General features: G+C 38.5%; 1 protein-coding gene across 1 annotated transcript; it reads right to left on the reverse strand.

The window, feature by feature from the left end:
• Positions 1–817: 817 nt before the first annotated feature.
• Crhbp (corticotropin releasing hormone binding protein) lies at positions 818–14532 on the reverse strand. Its single transcript, XM_005328936.3, has 7 exons — positions 14265–14532; positions 13830–13923; positions 13396–13553; positions 11751–11961; positions 9513–9661; positions 5425–5542; positions 818–1553 (listed from the first exon to the last, which is right to left on the reverse strand). Exons 1-7 carry the CDS (start codon positions 14343–14345, stop codon positions 1396–1398), a joined length of 969 nt encoding a protein of 322 aa, XP_005328993.1. The 5' UTR covers positions 14346–14532; the 3' UTR covers positions 818–1395.
• Between the last annotated feature and the right edge of the window lie 257 nt (positions 14533–14789).

The raw sequence follows: 14789 nt of genomic DNA on the forward strand, positions 1-14789 counted from the left end.
CACTGGGTTAGATCCCAGCACCACATAAAATAAAGGCATTGAGTCCATACACAACTAAAAAAGTTTTTTTTTTAAATTCTGCTGAGCCAAAACTTGTGTTAAATTCTAGATGTTTCTAACCCATTCAATCAGAATTCTTCCTTATGCTTGTTTTTTGTTTTTTTTTTTTTGTTGTTGTTGTTGTTGTTTTTGAGATTTTTGTTAAGCCCAGGGCATGGGATCCCAGTATATGTCAATAAAGTTTATATTAAATGTTTTAGGAGTCATAATCAGGACATTAATTATGGCATAATTTGAAGCTTCCTGCCTCTATTCAAAGTAAAGAACTCTCTTTTTACTTTGAAATTCTAAGAGGATTTCTTACAACCTCTTTTTGTTCTAAGATGTCTTTTCCATACCCCATGCTTAATCTCAAGCCAAACATGGACAAGGCTCAGTCAATAGTAAGTTGTTTTCAGAACCAAAGAAGAACTCGATTTTCTACAAGCAGTATCTACAAGACTTATAAAGGTCCTTGCTGTTTTTGTTGAAAAGTGCATCCCCTATGACAGACATATATCCTGAGTCTCCTGCAAGGAGAGGGGGGAAATGGATGTCAGTTCCTTGCTCCCTGCTAGGAACAGTTAGTGTTCCTTGCGCAAACATTGCAATTCTACCTGTGCCCTACATAATTCACCTTAAATGTTCCAGAGTTCTACTAGCTCTAAAAAAACTTAAAAGTGAATCAGCTCAGCATTTGGTTCTACATCACATGGGAATATTATTTTCTGAGGGTAACAAAGGAGGTAGCACTCAGGAAAACAAATAAAACACAATGTCAAGGTGCCAACCTTCTGACAATGTTTATTCACATTTAAATTTATGGATGGAAAGTTTTTTCCTTGCTACAAAGTTCTGTTAAACATAAATCAATAAATACCAATTAAAAATCAATAAATAATAGTTACAACTTCTATCTATTGCAAGCAAAATTATAAATAAACAGATACTACTCCTTTGGTATACACAAGACTTTTAATTTTTTCTGTTGTACAACTACAGTTGCCATCATTTTCCCTTTTTTTGTAGGACTTCCTTTGGGGATACAACTGTTCATTGCACATTCCTTAACACTGTCTTAACAGTTAAGATTTGTAGTACACCAAACAACTACAAGTATTTTCAGTTAAAATTTGTTTTTAGCCAAGCAGGGTTGATTTTCTACCATGTGTTCATTGAGATATTACAAACAAAAAGGAAGCAAAGTACAAAAATGAATGTCCATATATATGTTCATGGCCTGGAAGGAATACTGACTGGCTTGAAAGGCTTTTCACTGTCTGGTCATCAAAATGACATGCAATAGCCATGAAGAACTCACTTAGCTAGCAGCATGGAAATCACTGAGCTGGTTATTCAAAGATTGGACAAACAGAATTCCGGGATGCTATTTCCATTTTGGTTTTCCAGTTCAAATGGTTCTAGTTGACGATACTCAAACGTCACACGATTTACTTGTTTTCCACTGGAGACCATGCGCACCACAGTGTTGTCACAGCCAATTTTCACTTGGGCTATAATTGATGGAAAAAATAAAAGTTTCCCAGCAGTTAGAAACTATAGCCAACTCATTGCTGTTGACTAGATTATTTAAGCACAACAAAAGTGAGGCAATGAATTTTCATTTATCGTACTCGAGCCACTTTTAGTGGAAATGTGTTTTTGTTTTTATTGTAGTATATAATTAATAAGAATCCTGAAATTGAACTCAGCCTTTCTCCTCATGTGCAAGAATAGTTGTAAGCCACAACTAGCTGGAAACAGGCAAGAGAACATCTCCAGGCCTTTTTCCTGCTCTCCTGCAAAGCTAGGGTGTTAAAGAAGGCAAAGGTAATGAGTCATCTCTGCATAGGGGCCCTGGGTCAGTGTTCTTGATGGGGACAATATTGCCCTCCAGGGAGAGGTTGGACATTGGCAGGGGCAGTGTATGATTGTCACAACATCTGGAGTTGCTGAGGAAATGTACTGCTGGATATTTATGTAGATGAAAATATTTTCTTCATTTTCTGAGTCTAGATAACAAGTCTGATTTACACATTTAAAATCATTTGCATGGGCAGGGATGGGGTTGTGGCTCAGTGGTAGAGCACTTGCCTGGCATACATTAGGTACTGGGTTCAATCTTCAGCACTACATAAAAATAAATAAAGGTATTGTATCCATCAATAACAACAACAAAAAAAGAGGAATCAGGGGTTATGGTTGCAGGAAAAATGGTGGAATGTGATGGACATTATTACCCTTGATACATGTATGACTGCACATATAATGCGACTCTACACTGTGTACAGAGAAATGAAAAGTTGTGCTGCAATTATGCACAATGAATCAAAATGCATTCTGCTTTCATGTATACCTAATTAAATTAAGTAAATTTTTAAAAAGAATCTTGTGCAGGGTGTAGAAATGCCCTGATTATACCAGCTTTTGATCTATTGTCCACTTGAATGCTTCCTCATTTTTTTTTCTTTCTCATGTGGAATAGCTTAAAACATTCTTACTTGTCTCACATTCAGTATTTTCATTATATGTATAAGCATCTGATAACTTTTATATCTCTTTTCATGAAGTTATGCATGAGTAGTTATATATTAAAGGTCATTATTTTATTAAAAATTGCTTTCTTCTTATTTCTCTAGCCTCAAATTGGTTCCTGAAGCAAGATTTTTCAGTCTTACAATAATTCTTTCTGCTCAGTCCCCCTGCCCATACCTATTGTTTCTTAAGGTGTGGCTAAATTCTAAGAAATGGCATTGTAATTGTGTAACAGGTAGCTTACAAATATTACCTGGGCTTAAAGGAAGTAAAACAATTCTGTAATGTTAGTGAGGTAAAGTCAATTTTAAAACACAACAAATATAAACTGTATAATCATTTTAAAATAAGTTCCAGAGATCCTAGGGTAACTTCTTCCGGGAGAGCCAAATTTGTCTTTATTTAAATAATTTGGAAAATCATTCTTTTTTTAAATTTTTAATATTTATTTTTTAGTTTTTGGCGGACACAACATCTTTGTTTGTATGTGGTGCTGAGGATCGAACCCGGGCCACATGCACGCCAGGCGAGCGTGCTACTGCTTGAGCCACATCCCCAGCCCCGAAAATCATTCTTTCTTTCAGATCTTGCTTTGGATTTTAATCTATATACTATGCCTTATTTCCTATAGTTAATCTGCATATAATTTGTCTAAAATTTCACCTAATTTCTAATTAAATTTATATCTACAGATTTTTTGAAAAATTTAGGAGAAACTCAAAAACAGAGTGGATAAAAAAATCTAAAATGTCTAAAATGAGCCACAGAGTGATATAGTTCAAGCCTTAAAAGCATTTTAATATTAGTTTTCATTATCTAGATAATTTAAGCAAAAAAAAATTATTTGGGGGCCTCAATCTTATTCTTTTGCCTTATTGAAGTCATATAATTCTAGCAGAAAAAAAAATGAACTTTGCTTCAATTATTTAAATTTTAAGGCATGCATGTTATTCACTCCCAATTTTTTTTTAAGTTGTAAATGGACACAATGCCTTTATTTTATTTGTTTATTTTTATGTGGTGCTGAGGATTGAACCCAGTGTCTCACATATGCTAGGCAACTGCTCTACTACTGAGCCACAACCCAGCCCTTAAGTCCCAATCTTTTTACCCTATTCACATACACATCCTCAAGGTCTTCTCTCCACACAATGCCTCAGAGGAAACATGAGCCAGGTCAGAAAAGCCATGCATACAAACATTTGGAACCAGGGCTCAGGTGTTGGCATAAGTGAATCGTCTAATCTTCAGCAAAGTGGGCTTTTAGAAATCCACCCTTTCTTACTTCCATGAGAAAGCTTTCCTTGAGCTCAGTTCTGCCTTTAATCTCATCTGAAACTGTAAGGATTCTGGCTTTGGAAATGTACAAGGCAGTGTTCCTCTGGTGAGCAAACTCACAGGGGGTAACGGGCCCCTGTTTCCCGTGGTTGTAATATTCTGCAGTTTTTCCAGGAACTAGTAAGATGACTAATACATGCTCAATGCCTACCTACTATGGTAATGTCCTTCATGAGGAGGATCTGTGCTAGAGTCTTATCAGCCTTGACCTTAATCCCAGACACTCAGCTTTTAGAAATAAAGAAACTCTCTTGTTAGACAATACAGTTAGGTCACTGAGCCCTAACCTGCTCATATAACAGTAACTTTATTCATTGAAAAATATGTTCTAATGATACCAATGAACTAAGGTAACCTATGGATATAAATAAAGCTGGCAACTCAAACAGCAGCCTCTTTTACTTTGCCCTCTGTACCTTGCTTCTGTCTCTGTTTTCTTTACCTGAAACTTTTTCATTCAGGGTATCCACAAAGGGTAGAGGACACATCAGGCCTTAGTTCTTACCTGTGTGTATTAATTCTGTTTCAGAGATATCCAGGTACCAGCATGAGTTCAGAGAGAAAATACTGGTGTGCTGATCTGGTTTTAATTATACCAGGGCACAACTAACAAAATGACTGTCTGTTTTGTAGCTTCATTACCTAGCTGATAACATCTGTGGTGACAGGACAGGAAGTGTCTTTAAGATTAGACACTTGTATGTTTCATTTCTGTTTTACTTTTGTCTCTGTAATGGTAACTGGAGATTCCTGTACCTAAAGTACAGTATGGAAATGACTCTTACAGAAATATTTTATATAATCCACCCCCCAACACATACATACATATTTGATTAGATTGGTATGAGCATCAGTAATTTCCACCTATCCTCACTGACCTGAGCATAATAATGACGTGGAAAATCCTCATTGGTTCCTGATAAAGAAGATCTGGTTCTATTTGGCAACTATGCACTAAGTCATTTATAACTGGTGCCCACTTTTGGATTTCAGAATTTACCTCTGGATCCTATTGGCCTTTGAGAGACTGGTGTGGCTGTCACAAGTTAGGGATATTCGACAGTTCAGAAAATTTCTGAAAAAGCTTACCTCTTTGGTGTTCATTTACTATGACTAATACACTTATTCACATACATAGAAACTTAAATAGTATTTCATTATTATACTATTATTAATTGATGATAGATCTACTATTGAGTCATTTTAGTTGGTAAGCAACCCTTTAGTCTTCAGGAAATGAAAGCAGGGACCACTAAGAACATGGAAAGAATTGAAAAGCTTTGTATTTTTCACAGTTCTACATAGGACCAACCTTAAATATATGTCCTAATTGTTCCATAGGTTTATCTCTTTATGTCAGATTTTTGGTAATAGAGTTTGATATTATACATAGGCCTAACTGTATTTCCATACTGGATCAACATATAAAATGAAAGATTTTTGTGGTGGAATTCATCTTCCAAAATGTATTTTTAAAAATTGGGTATTTTATGCAAGGAAATGTTAACTTACCAGCGCCATGAAAGGGGTAGCAAAGATCAGCTAAAGGCATCATCTTGGAAGGGTCCAGTCCAGTTCCTCCCAGCAATTCCACAAAGTCTCCTATTCCCCCACAACCTGCAGGGGGTTTCTAAGAGAATAAAGCACCAAAGAATACACTTAAACAAATTACAAAAGCCAAACTATTTGGTTAATGGTAGATAGTCGAATTCAATCAGCCTTCAACATCCTGGCAGCATCATTGAATTTAACATCTGAGACTCCGGAAATGAAGACATTTTTAACAGAAAAAAAAATCACAAGAATTGCTTTTCTAAACCAGTTGAGTAATCATTTTTTTAAATGTGTGTGCCTGGTATTTTTTTTCCATAATTTTAAGCTTAAGGGCCGGAAGCTTGATATAAAATGTATAAAAATGGAATCCAAAAATGCTTTGCTTTTCAAATCTCTTGGACATACATACTGAATTATTTGAATTTCTTAATACATGAAGTCAGAGTTAAATAAAGTTGATTATCGGCATTTTATAAGTTGGGCATGCACATTGGTTTTTCCCTTTGACTCACCACTTTCTCTTCTTTAGAAAAGAATTTCTCCGCGTTGGAACACATCTTTTCTACCAATAAGGGTTTATTTTGATTATGAGTATATTTTTAAAAGGATAAAATTCTGATTGGGGGCCCAAGTTAGCTAGACTTATCATCACCTTCAAAGCTCAGAAGGGACCTCTGCTTGGTTTAATGCTCTATTGTCTCTGTGTTGAAATTCCTAATAATTTTTAAAATAATGGTCCTCACATTTTCAGTTCATATTGTCTCCCACAATTTGGCCTGTGAATCTTTTCTTCATGGAAGTGAATTTATTAAGTGGCATGTGACAGGTGCTCAGAAGTTAACCAGATAGACTCTGACACACAGGAACCAAAATCTAGATAGGGAACTTTAAAACACACACATGTATGTGTGTGCGCACACACACGCGCGCACGCGCGTGCGCGCACACACACACTCCAACATTTAGAAAGACACTGAAAAACAGCTGGAATGAAACTACAAGTTAGAAGATAACTTATAATAGCAATTGCTTAGCTAATGAATTGGCAAATGTTTTTTGTTTTTTATTTTTTATTGTTTTGACACTGGAGATTTAACTCAGGGGCTCTTTTCCACTAGGCTACATACTCTGTCCTTTTAATTTTATTTTGAAAAAATGTCTTACTAATTTGTTTAGGACCTCACTGAGTTGCTGAAGCTGGTCCTGAACCAGCAATCCTTCTGTTTCAACCTCCCAAGTTGCTGGAATCAGAGGTGTGCAGCATCTGGTGGGGACATCTTTTTTTAAAAAAAATTTTTTTAAAGATGTTTTTAGTTGTTGATGGACCTTTATTTATTTATTGATATGTGGTGCTGAGAATTGAACCCAGTGCCTCACACATGCTAGGTAAGCACTCTACCACTGAGCCACAACCCCAGCCCTGGGACCTCATTTTTTAAAGGGCCTACTATGTGCAGCGTTCTAGGCTTAGGTTCTTTTCACATAATTTCATCAAATGATGAAATAGAGATTTAATTAGCCCCACCGTGCACAAGGTTTCATGTTTGTGAATTGAGAGTTAATGAGCTACTTAGTGGTGAAGGGAAAAAAGACTAAACTGCCTTTCCCTTGAGTAGAGGATGTCCTGGGGGAACATCTCTACAGACTAAAGTTTCCACTCAGTTCTTTAGGTTCCAAATTTCAGCAGGTGGTGTTGAAGGGAAAAGGCAGCCTTGAGAGAGAGAGAGGAAAAAAAATGGGAATTTAAAAAGTTGGTAAGAAGTGGAAACTAAAATGAGGGAACCAAAACAAGAGACAAGGAAGTTAGGTGGACCTAACTTAGTTAGGTGGACCTAACCTAACATTCCTAAGTGTTGAATGACATTTCTGTCTTCTTTGTAATCCTCTGCAGTTTTCTTGTAAACAATGGCAGAAACTGAGTTGAGTAGGGACCTATCTGGGGTTCCATTCTTCAGCAGCGATCCTTGAGATGTCTTTCTTGAGGTTCTAAGTTACTATCCATCTCTTGCTAGGTTACAACAATGTGCCAAAGGAGTACCTAGACTCCTTGTACCTAATGTAGAGTTCCCCACAGTACTCAATGTGCAAAACTGAAGCTTCCCTTGGTGAAACTCACTTTCCAATGCATAAGAAAGCTGGAATGTTTTATTTTAGGAAATAGTCTTGATGGATACACAAATAACAACCAAAGAGACATCTATCTCCTGAGGACCGTGAAAACAGCAATATGGTCCCTACAGCCCATTCACTGTGGAGAAGCCAGAGGGCCTTTAGACATAAATATATATCAGGTCATGTTGCTTTCCTGTTTGACCTCTCCAATGGTTTCTCATTTTATTTAATATGGGCAACAGGGTTCTCCACACTATTGTGTTGCCCATCTCCCTAAGACATCTCACATAAGTCCCCGCTATCTTGTCTTCTTCCCATTTCTAGAACCCAGCAGGTTCAGTCCTGTCTCTCAGCCTCAGCACCACTGTTGCCTTTACTCTTTCTTTTTTCCCCAGATCTGGCTCCTGATCTATTACTCAGGTCTCGCTTTAAATGTCTCCTTCTTAGAAGATTTCTTTCCTGATTACCTTATATCAGATAGTACCTCCCTCCCTTCACCTCCTTGTTCCCAGTTTATTGTCTATCAAACCACTGAGCTGCATTTTCTGTACAGCACTTGCCCCTAGTAGAAATGCATGGCAGCTTTGCCTGTCTCAGGACCTGTCTTGTTCATTGCCAATTTTCAGCATCAGAAAATATTTTTTTCGGGGGGTGGGTACCCGGGATTAAACTCAGGGGCCCTCAACCACTGAGCTGCATCCCCAGCCCTATTTTGTATTTTATTTAGAGACAGGGGTCTCACTGAGAAGAATAAATGCCTAGGACACTGGAAGCTCTAAATTGTTAAGAGGAAACACTAACATTATTTCTTATAGCCTCAGTACTGAAAGGACAGATCTCTTCACCTGCTATCACACCGCCTTTTACATCAAGAATGGCATGCAAACAATATCAAGCCAAGAAGACTAGAGCAAAGATATTAAAAGATGTGCTTATCAAAGAACTATTCTTCCATTAAGGTACAACTTTAAAAAAATGGCAGTTACCCATGAATTTAGGACTAGAGGAAATTGGAAATTTGCTTTTCTCAGTCCCGGTCTATTAATTTGGCTTCACTTGAATCTGTCTGATTAGGAACTATGACTATCTTTTTAAAAAATATATTTATTTTTTAGTTACAGGTGGACACAATATCATTATTTTATTTTCATGTGGCGCTAAGGATCGAACCCAGTGCCTCTCACATGCTAGACGAGTGCTTTACCTCTAAGCCACAATCCCAGCCCACTATGACCACTTTGATACCAGCAAATGTGTGTCATCTTAACTTGGTCATATGAGAAAGTAATAGGAAATAAGGATGACTCATAGGGAAAATGCTACCAGTACAAGTAAATGTGGATAAGTTCAACATTAATTTTAAGGTCCATTCAGAAATTCATTTGAAAGAAAATTGATATGGATTATCAACTAATATTTTCATGCAAAATGCATAAAATTTGATGTGTTTCAAACAACTCTTCAAAACTTTACTGTCTTTGAAATATAAAAAATCCAATTTCGTATTTTATGCTACAGTTAGCATTCTTTCATACCACAGTTCTGTCAATGAGATACTTCCTTCATGTCAAAAAAAAAATTCCAATAATCAGAAACAGCTGTGTAGATGACTCACAGGAGGTTCTGCTAGGAGAGAATTTTTGTAAAAGAGGCAAGTACAAGAGAGTTCAATTGTAATTACATACTACAACTTTACCAGTTGAAAGCATTTCTTACATCACAAGAAAAGTATTGAAATAGTCAGAATGGGCACCTAAGTAGGGTTCTGACAGCATAACAGAAATAGAAGAGGGCTTTTATTAAAGAAGCTGGGGCAAACATGAGATTTAATAACCAGAGGGACCTAATACTCCAATTTGCTGATGCCAGGTTTCCTTTTCCTCTGATAAAGCTGTGGCTTTACCAAATGATTAGGAAGCAAGTAAGTCACTCACCTTTGACTGAACACCATGTAAGCGTCCCAGAGTAAGATCAGATATTTTGATCACTACTGGATAAATTATGGAGAAGCTGCAGTTTCGATGCTGGTGTGGAACTACCAGGGTGAATCTTCCATTTGGAGTCTGAGAGATGACATTGCAAGCTTTGTAGGAAACAAAAATGTTACATTTGCATTACTTGGTTTGCTGGGTTTTAATAGAAGTTTATTGTCTCCTTATTCTAGATTTATGTTCATGGCCTAGAATCTTGTGCCAGGAAGAGAATATATATCACATGATGATTTGGAGAAAGGAAGGAGCTGGGGAATAAATCATCACTGATATTTAGATATTGTCAGGAGACCCTGGGCACAAGGGGGCTTCTCACTTTATCTCACAGGGTTCTGTTTTTTACAACAACAAGACATGAATTGTTAACCAGACAAACAATACTAACTGGTGTATTGTTCTATGAAGACTTCTGTCAACTAGGATCTAGGTTCATGCTAGGAATATGGAACAATCCAGGCTTAAAGGTGAGGCTAGAACTCCAACTCTGTCTGTCTGAAGTCTTCACTCATAGAATTTGGAGCCATAATGTTGTTTAAAAAATAAAATAAATAAATAAATAAATAAATAGGGCTGGTGTTGTGGCTCAGAGGTAAAGCGTTTGCCTAGCATGCATTAGGCACTGGGTTCAATCTCAGCACCACATAAAAATAAAATAAAGATATTGTACCAACCTATAACCAAAAAAATATTTAAAAATTAATAAAAATAAACAAATGATTTTATTTTAAAATAGCAACAAGATAGGCTGAGAAAAATAGCAGGCTTAAGTCAAATAAATATTTGCCAAATGTTCAGTGATATTGATTAAAACAAATTTAAAAAAAATCAGTTGTAGATGGACATAATACCTTTATTCTATTTACTTATCTATTTATTTTATGTGGTGCTGAAGATCAAACCCAGTGCCTCACATGTGCCAGGCAACTACTCTACCACTGAGCCACAATCCCAGTTCCCAAAACATAAGCTTTTAACATTCAATTACTCTCCGGAATTTCTGGAAATGTTTTTGTTTTGTATCTCAAATCTAGACTTGTATTTATTTTTCTAACTTTGAAACAGAAGAATTTGCATTTTTGTTGATTATGGCAAAAGTTCCTGGTTAATCAGAAAAAGTCTGATTAACCCACCTCTTGCCTCCTTCTTATATTTTTAATCACACTTTTAATTTCAAAAAGAACTGAAATTTCATAATTCTAGAAGACTTCTTTTGACTTCTCACCACATGTAGGAGAAACATTTTCTTTTGTCCTCAAGAATTATTCTGTACCAGTCCTCAGAAACTGCCTTTTCTAGAGGCAGGGGAGCTTCTTTCAAAAAAAAAAATATTATTATTTTTTAAAAAATAGAAGTCAGAAGACTAGTAGTACATTATTCTTGGACAGATTAGGCCCCATCCTTCAACTTTTTGAAGTATTAATACTAATACTAGTATATGTAACCTAAATGGTTGATATTCTTTCATCTTCTGATTTTTAAAAATGTTTTTCTTTTAATAGGAAAAAATAAGCCAATGAGTGAACTCGATTTAATTAAAATAATAGGCTTCAGGCCTGAACTGTAGTTTTATAGAATATGTGTGTCTCCACCAGAAATGAAATAAATTAGGGCGGTGAGTTCAGTATCAGAAGACAACACAAAAGTATTCTGGTTCAATCCTCTGCTCAGGACATGACATCTGTCCACCATGTCTCTGATATGCAGCCTTTCAGTTTTTGCCTAAGTAGTTCTAGATCACAACTTCATATCTCATCTTTCAAGCTTATCCTGGATCAGTGGAATGACTTGGGAAATTGAAATTTCCCACTGAAAGCATCGTAGTATCTTAGGAGATCTGAACAAGACTTTGGAGGAAAAAATAGAATTGTACCCACCCTAAATTAGTATACTACTTAGCCTGGGAAATAAATTAACAAGTGTGACTTGATTTTCATAATAATGATCAGAAAATAACCCTTAGATCATTTCCGATTATAAGTGAATTTCAGTTGTAGATGGACATAATACCTTTATTCTATTTACTTATCTATTTATTTATTTTATGTGGTGCTGAGGATCAAACATCATTTCTCAGTTCAAGTTTTCTAAGTCTGTGAGATAATGCTATTTTGGAAAAGCAGTTTGACTCCCCTCATTCCCCAAGTCTTGTCTTTTTACTGAGAATGCAGGAAAATCACTTACGAAAGAGGTTGGGGTCTGTCTTTATGGTTAGTGTGAAACCATTTCCTGGTTCATGGACCCTGAAGAAGATCATGGCCACATTCTGGGAGGATCTGATGCTCCTTCGGCTAAGACCACTCTCACAGAAATCTATGTACCGCTCAGTGGTGGGGAGAGGATGATCCTGGGAGCTGGGGAATTTCTCCCCCTTAAGGATCCAACCATCAAATACCTTCCAAAAAAATAACAATACAGAGACCCAGTTGGTCACTTTCATCAATTCCTATGTTAAAATGGGGAAAAAGTTACCCAGCAGTAAGCCTTCAGTGGTGAGAAATTGGCAGCCCACTCCCTGCCTGTTTCCTTTTCATTTGTATGTATTCTGACTGTGAAAGTTCATTGCAAGTAATATTATTAACCAGTTAATGCTTTTTTTTTAATGTTAAGACTTGATGTTGTCAAATAAAGAGATTTTCTTATACTTTATTTTTATCATTTCAACTATTTTGGTAAAATGAAATCCTAAATAATATACATTTTTATTTTGATCATATTTTCTGTATCTCACCTTTAGAAGAATTCCACCAAAGCATAACGTGGATTTCATTCAGCTCCTTTCTTTCCTCTATTCATTGAAATATGAACAAAATATCTCAAAAATAGGTAGCAAAAGAAAACACAGGGGCAGCAATTTTATCTGCCAGTTCGAGAAAACTTATTCTTTTCTCTCTCTCTCCTCTCTCTCTCTCTCTCTCTCTCTCTCTCTCTCTCTCTCTCTCACACACACACACACACACACACACACACACACACACACAGAATTTTTCCTGTTGTTACCATCTATGGTTGAACAAAAGGTGAGAGTCAATTGACTTTACTCTCAGAATTACCAGGGATCTTTAGTTTACTGAGTCCAACATAATCCACATTAACAAAATTACCAACACAGCTACAAATTATTTCTCACATGTTTGACAGGTTACAATATGATTCCATTTTGAAGGTTTTAATCATGATTATTTTCATTGAACAGTAGAGCTCCATATAAACTGACCTATTAAACATATGGAGACTGGTAACGGGGAAGCTGTGAGATTGGGGGGCTTTTCCTCCCCTCCCACCTACTCAAACTCGATTCCCCCACAGAATCCCTCCCAGTAGCCAGTGCCCTACTGCTCCAAAGTCGGATCACCCAGACTTTGCAGACAACCTCTGCTGGCCTGGAACAGCTCAGGCAGGGGGGGTGGGGGTGGTCAGCAGGAAAAAGGGCTCGGATCTCAAGGATCTCAAACGTATGTGGCTGGCATTCTCACCAAGACTGGCTTCCTAGGTGGACTTCCTGCCAGTTAGTTTTCATTATATTTTGTCTGCTTCAGATTGCATCACAACGTTTCAAGCTGCTAATTCTCAATTTCCCAGGGCCTCGAAGAAAAGTTTAAACCACGCAGCGTCTAGCAGCAACCGCCCTACAGAGGCAATCGGGATAGGTCTTTCTAGGAATTGGGACCAAGTTCCTGCAGCTTGGGAGCCCGAGCGCGCCTCTCCAACACCGGCACCAGCAGAGTGTCTAATTGAGAAGTGTCATCTGTTTTCCACGGCGGTAGCAACACTCCAGCCCTTTCCAATTCCCCGGTTACCCCCATTCAGGCAATGACGGGCGCCTTACCTTTAGGAAGTCCCCGCCCTCACAGTCGATGGAGACCAGGTCATAGTGGATGCTGATGAACTCCTCTGGCTCGGCGATGAAAAATGCGGCGCAATGCAGCTGCGGCCGGTCGGCGGTGAAGGTGAACTGTCCCGGGAGGCTCAGCATGTCCAGGCACCCTGGGGAAGGGAAAGGAACCAGGCATCCAGGACTGTAGCTCTCTCGGCACCAGCCTCAGGCGAACCTTCTTCGTTTGTCTCTTCTCCGGCTCTGCAGCGCGCACTGCAGCGAGCCCGGCCCAACTTCGGCTGCTCAGGGTTCCCGATCTCATCCTTAGCAATGAGGATCACGCCCAGGAGATCACGGCCACCCCGCGCCGTAAGATCCTTAACTCTAGGTGTCCAACCCTAACCTCCCAGCCTCCCAGGCGCCAGCGGACTCGAGCCCCGACTTACGCAGAGCACGGTGGTAAGGCTGCTCCCCAGCCAGGTCCCGCTTCAGGTTGGCGCTGAAGAGTAGGAAAGGGTCATATTCCGCGGTTTCTTGCAGCTGACAAGGAAAATGGGTCGGTTCGGAAAAGTTCAAGACGTGAGAAAGAAAATGCACCAGGAGCTGGGCACCCTATCTGCCTCGCAGCAAAGTGAAAAGAAAGTCTTGGGTGTCTGGAGACAATGGGAAGGTCTTAGACCCTTTCCCCTCAGACCAGGGCATCCCCATGGGCGAGAGAAAAGCAGGCAGTAGAGATGCTCAGAGGCAGAGAAAGATAGGTCTAGGCGAAACCGGGGGGAAAGGACCCAATACAGAGGAAAGAAAGAGCTAACCTCATAAAAGGTTGATAACAGAGGCCACCTGCCTGCCTCTCAAGGCTGAACATTCATAAGAAATGTTACCTCTAGGTACCGGCTCTCTCCTCTTAGAGCCATCAGGAAGATCAGAATGAAGTGACACTGGAGCTTGAAGTTAGGTGGCATGCTTGGCCTTGCAGCTTATGCACTCTGCTCCCGAGATCCTGGGCTTTTCTTCCAGCACCTTTGCCCAGACTGAGTGCTAGAAGGCAGTAGGGTCCCTTGGTTAGGTCTCTTTTATAGAGCAGCAGGGAGGGGAGGCTCTCTGCCCCTTAACTCATGGGAGCTTAGTTACCATGGGTTACCCTTTCTCAGTGACAAAGTGCGTGGTGATGACGAGGGTCCAGCTCTCAGTCACAAATTTTCAGCGTGGCCCAGCATTATTCACGAATGATTTCGATCATAACTTAGTAAATTAAAAGTGTGGGAGAAAGAATGAGGCAGGGACAAAGAATAAGGAAGGACATTTTACTTGGTCTTCCAAATGCTTCATTATACTTCCTGTGAACATTTGGAAATTTTTCATTTTTGCAAACAAAATTAACAAAGTACACATGCATAAAAATACCC

The sequence above is a fragment of the Ictidomys tridecemlineatus genome, chromosome 1, assembly GCF_052094955.1.
Source record: "Ictidomys tridecemlineatus isolate mIctTri1 chromosome 1, mIctTri1.hap1, whole genome shotgun sequence".
Taxonomy (NCBI): Eukaryota; Metazoa; Chordata; class Mammalia; order Rodentia; family Sciuridae; genus Ictidomys; species Ictidomys tridecemlineatus.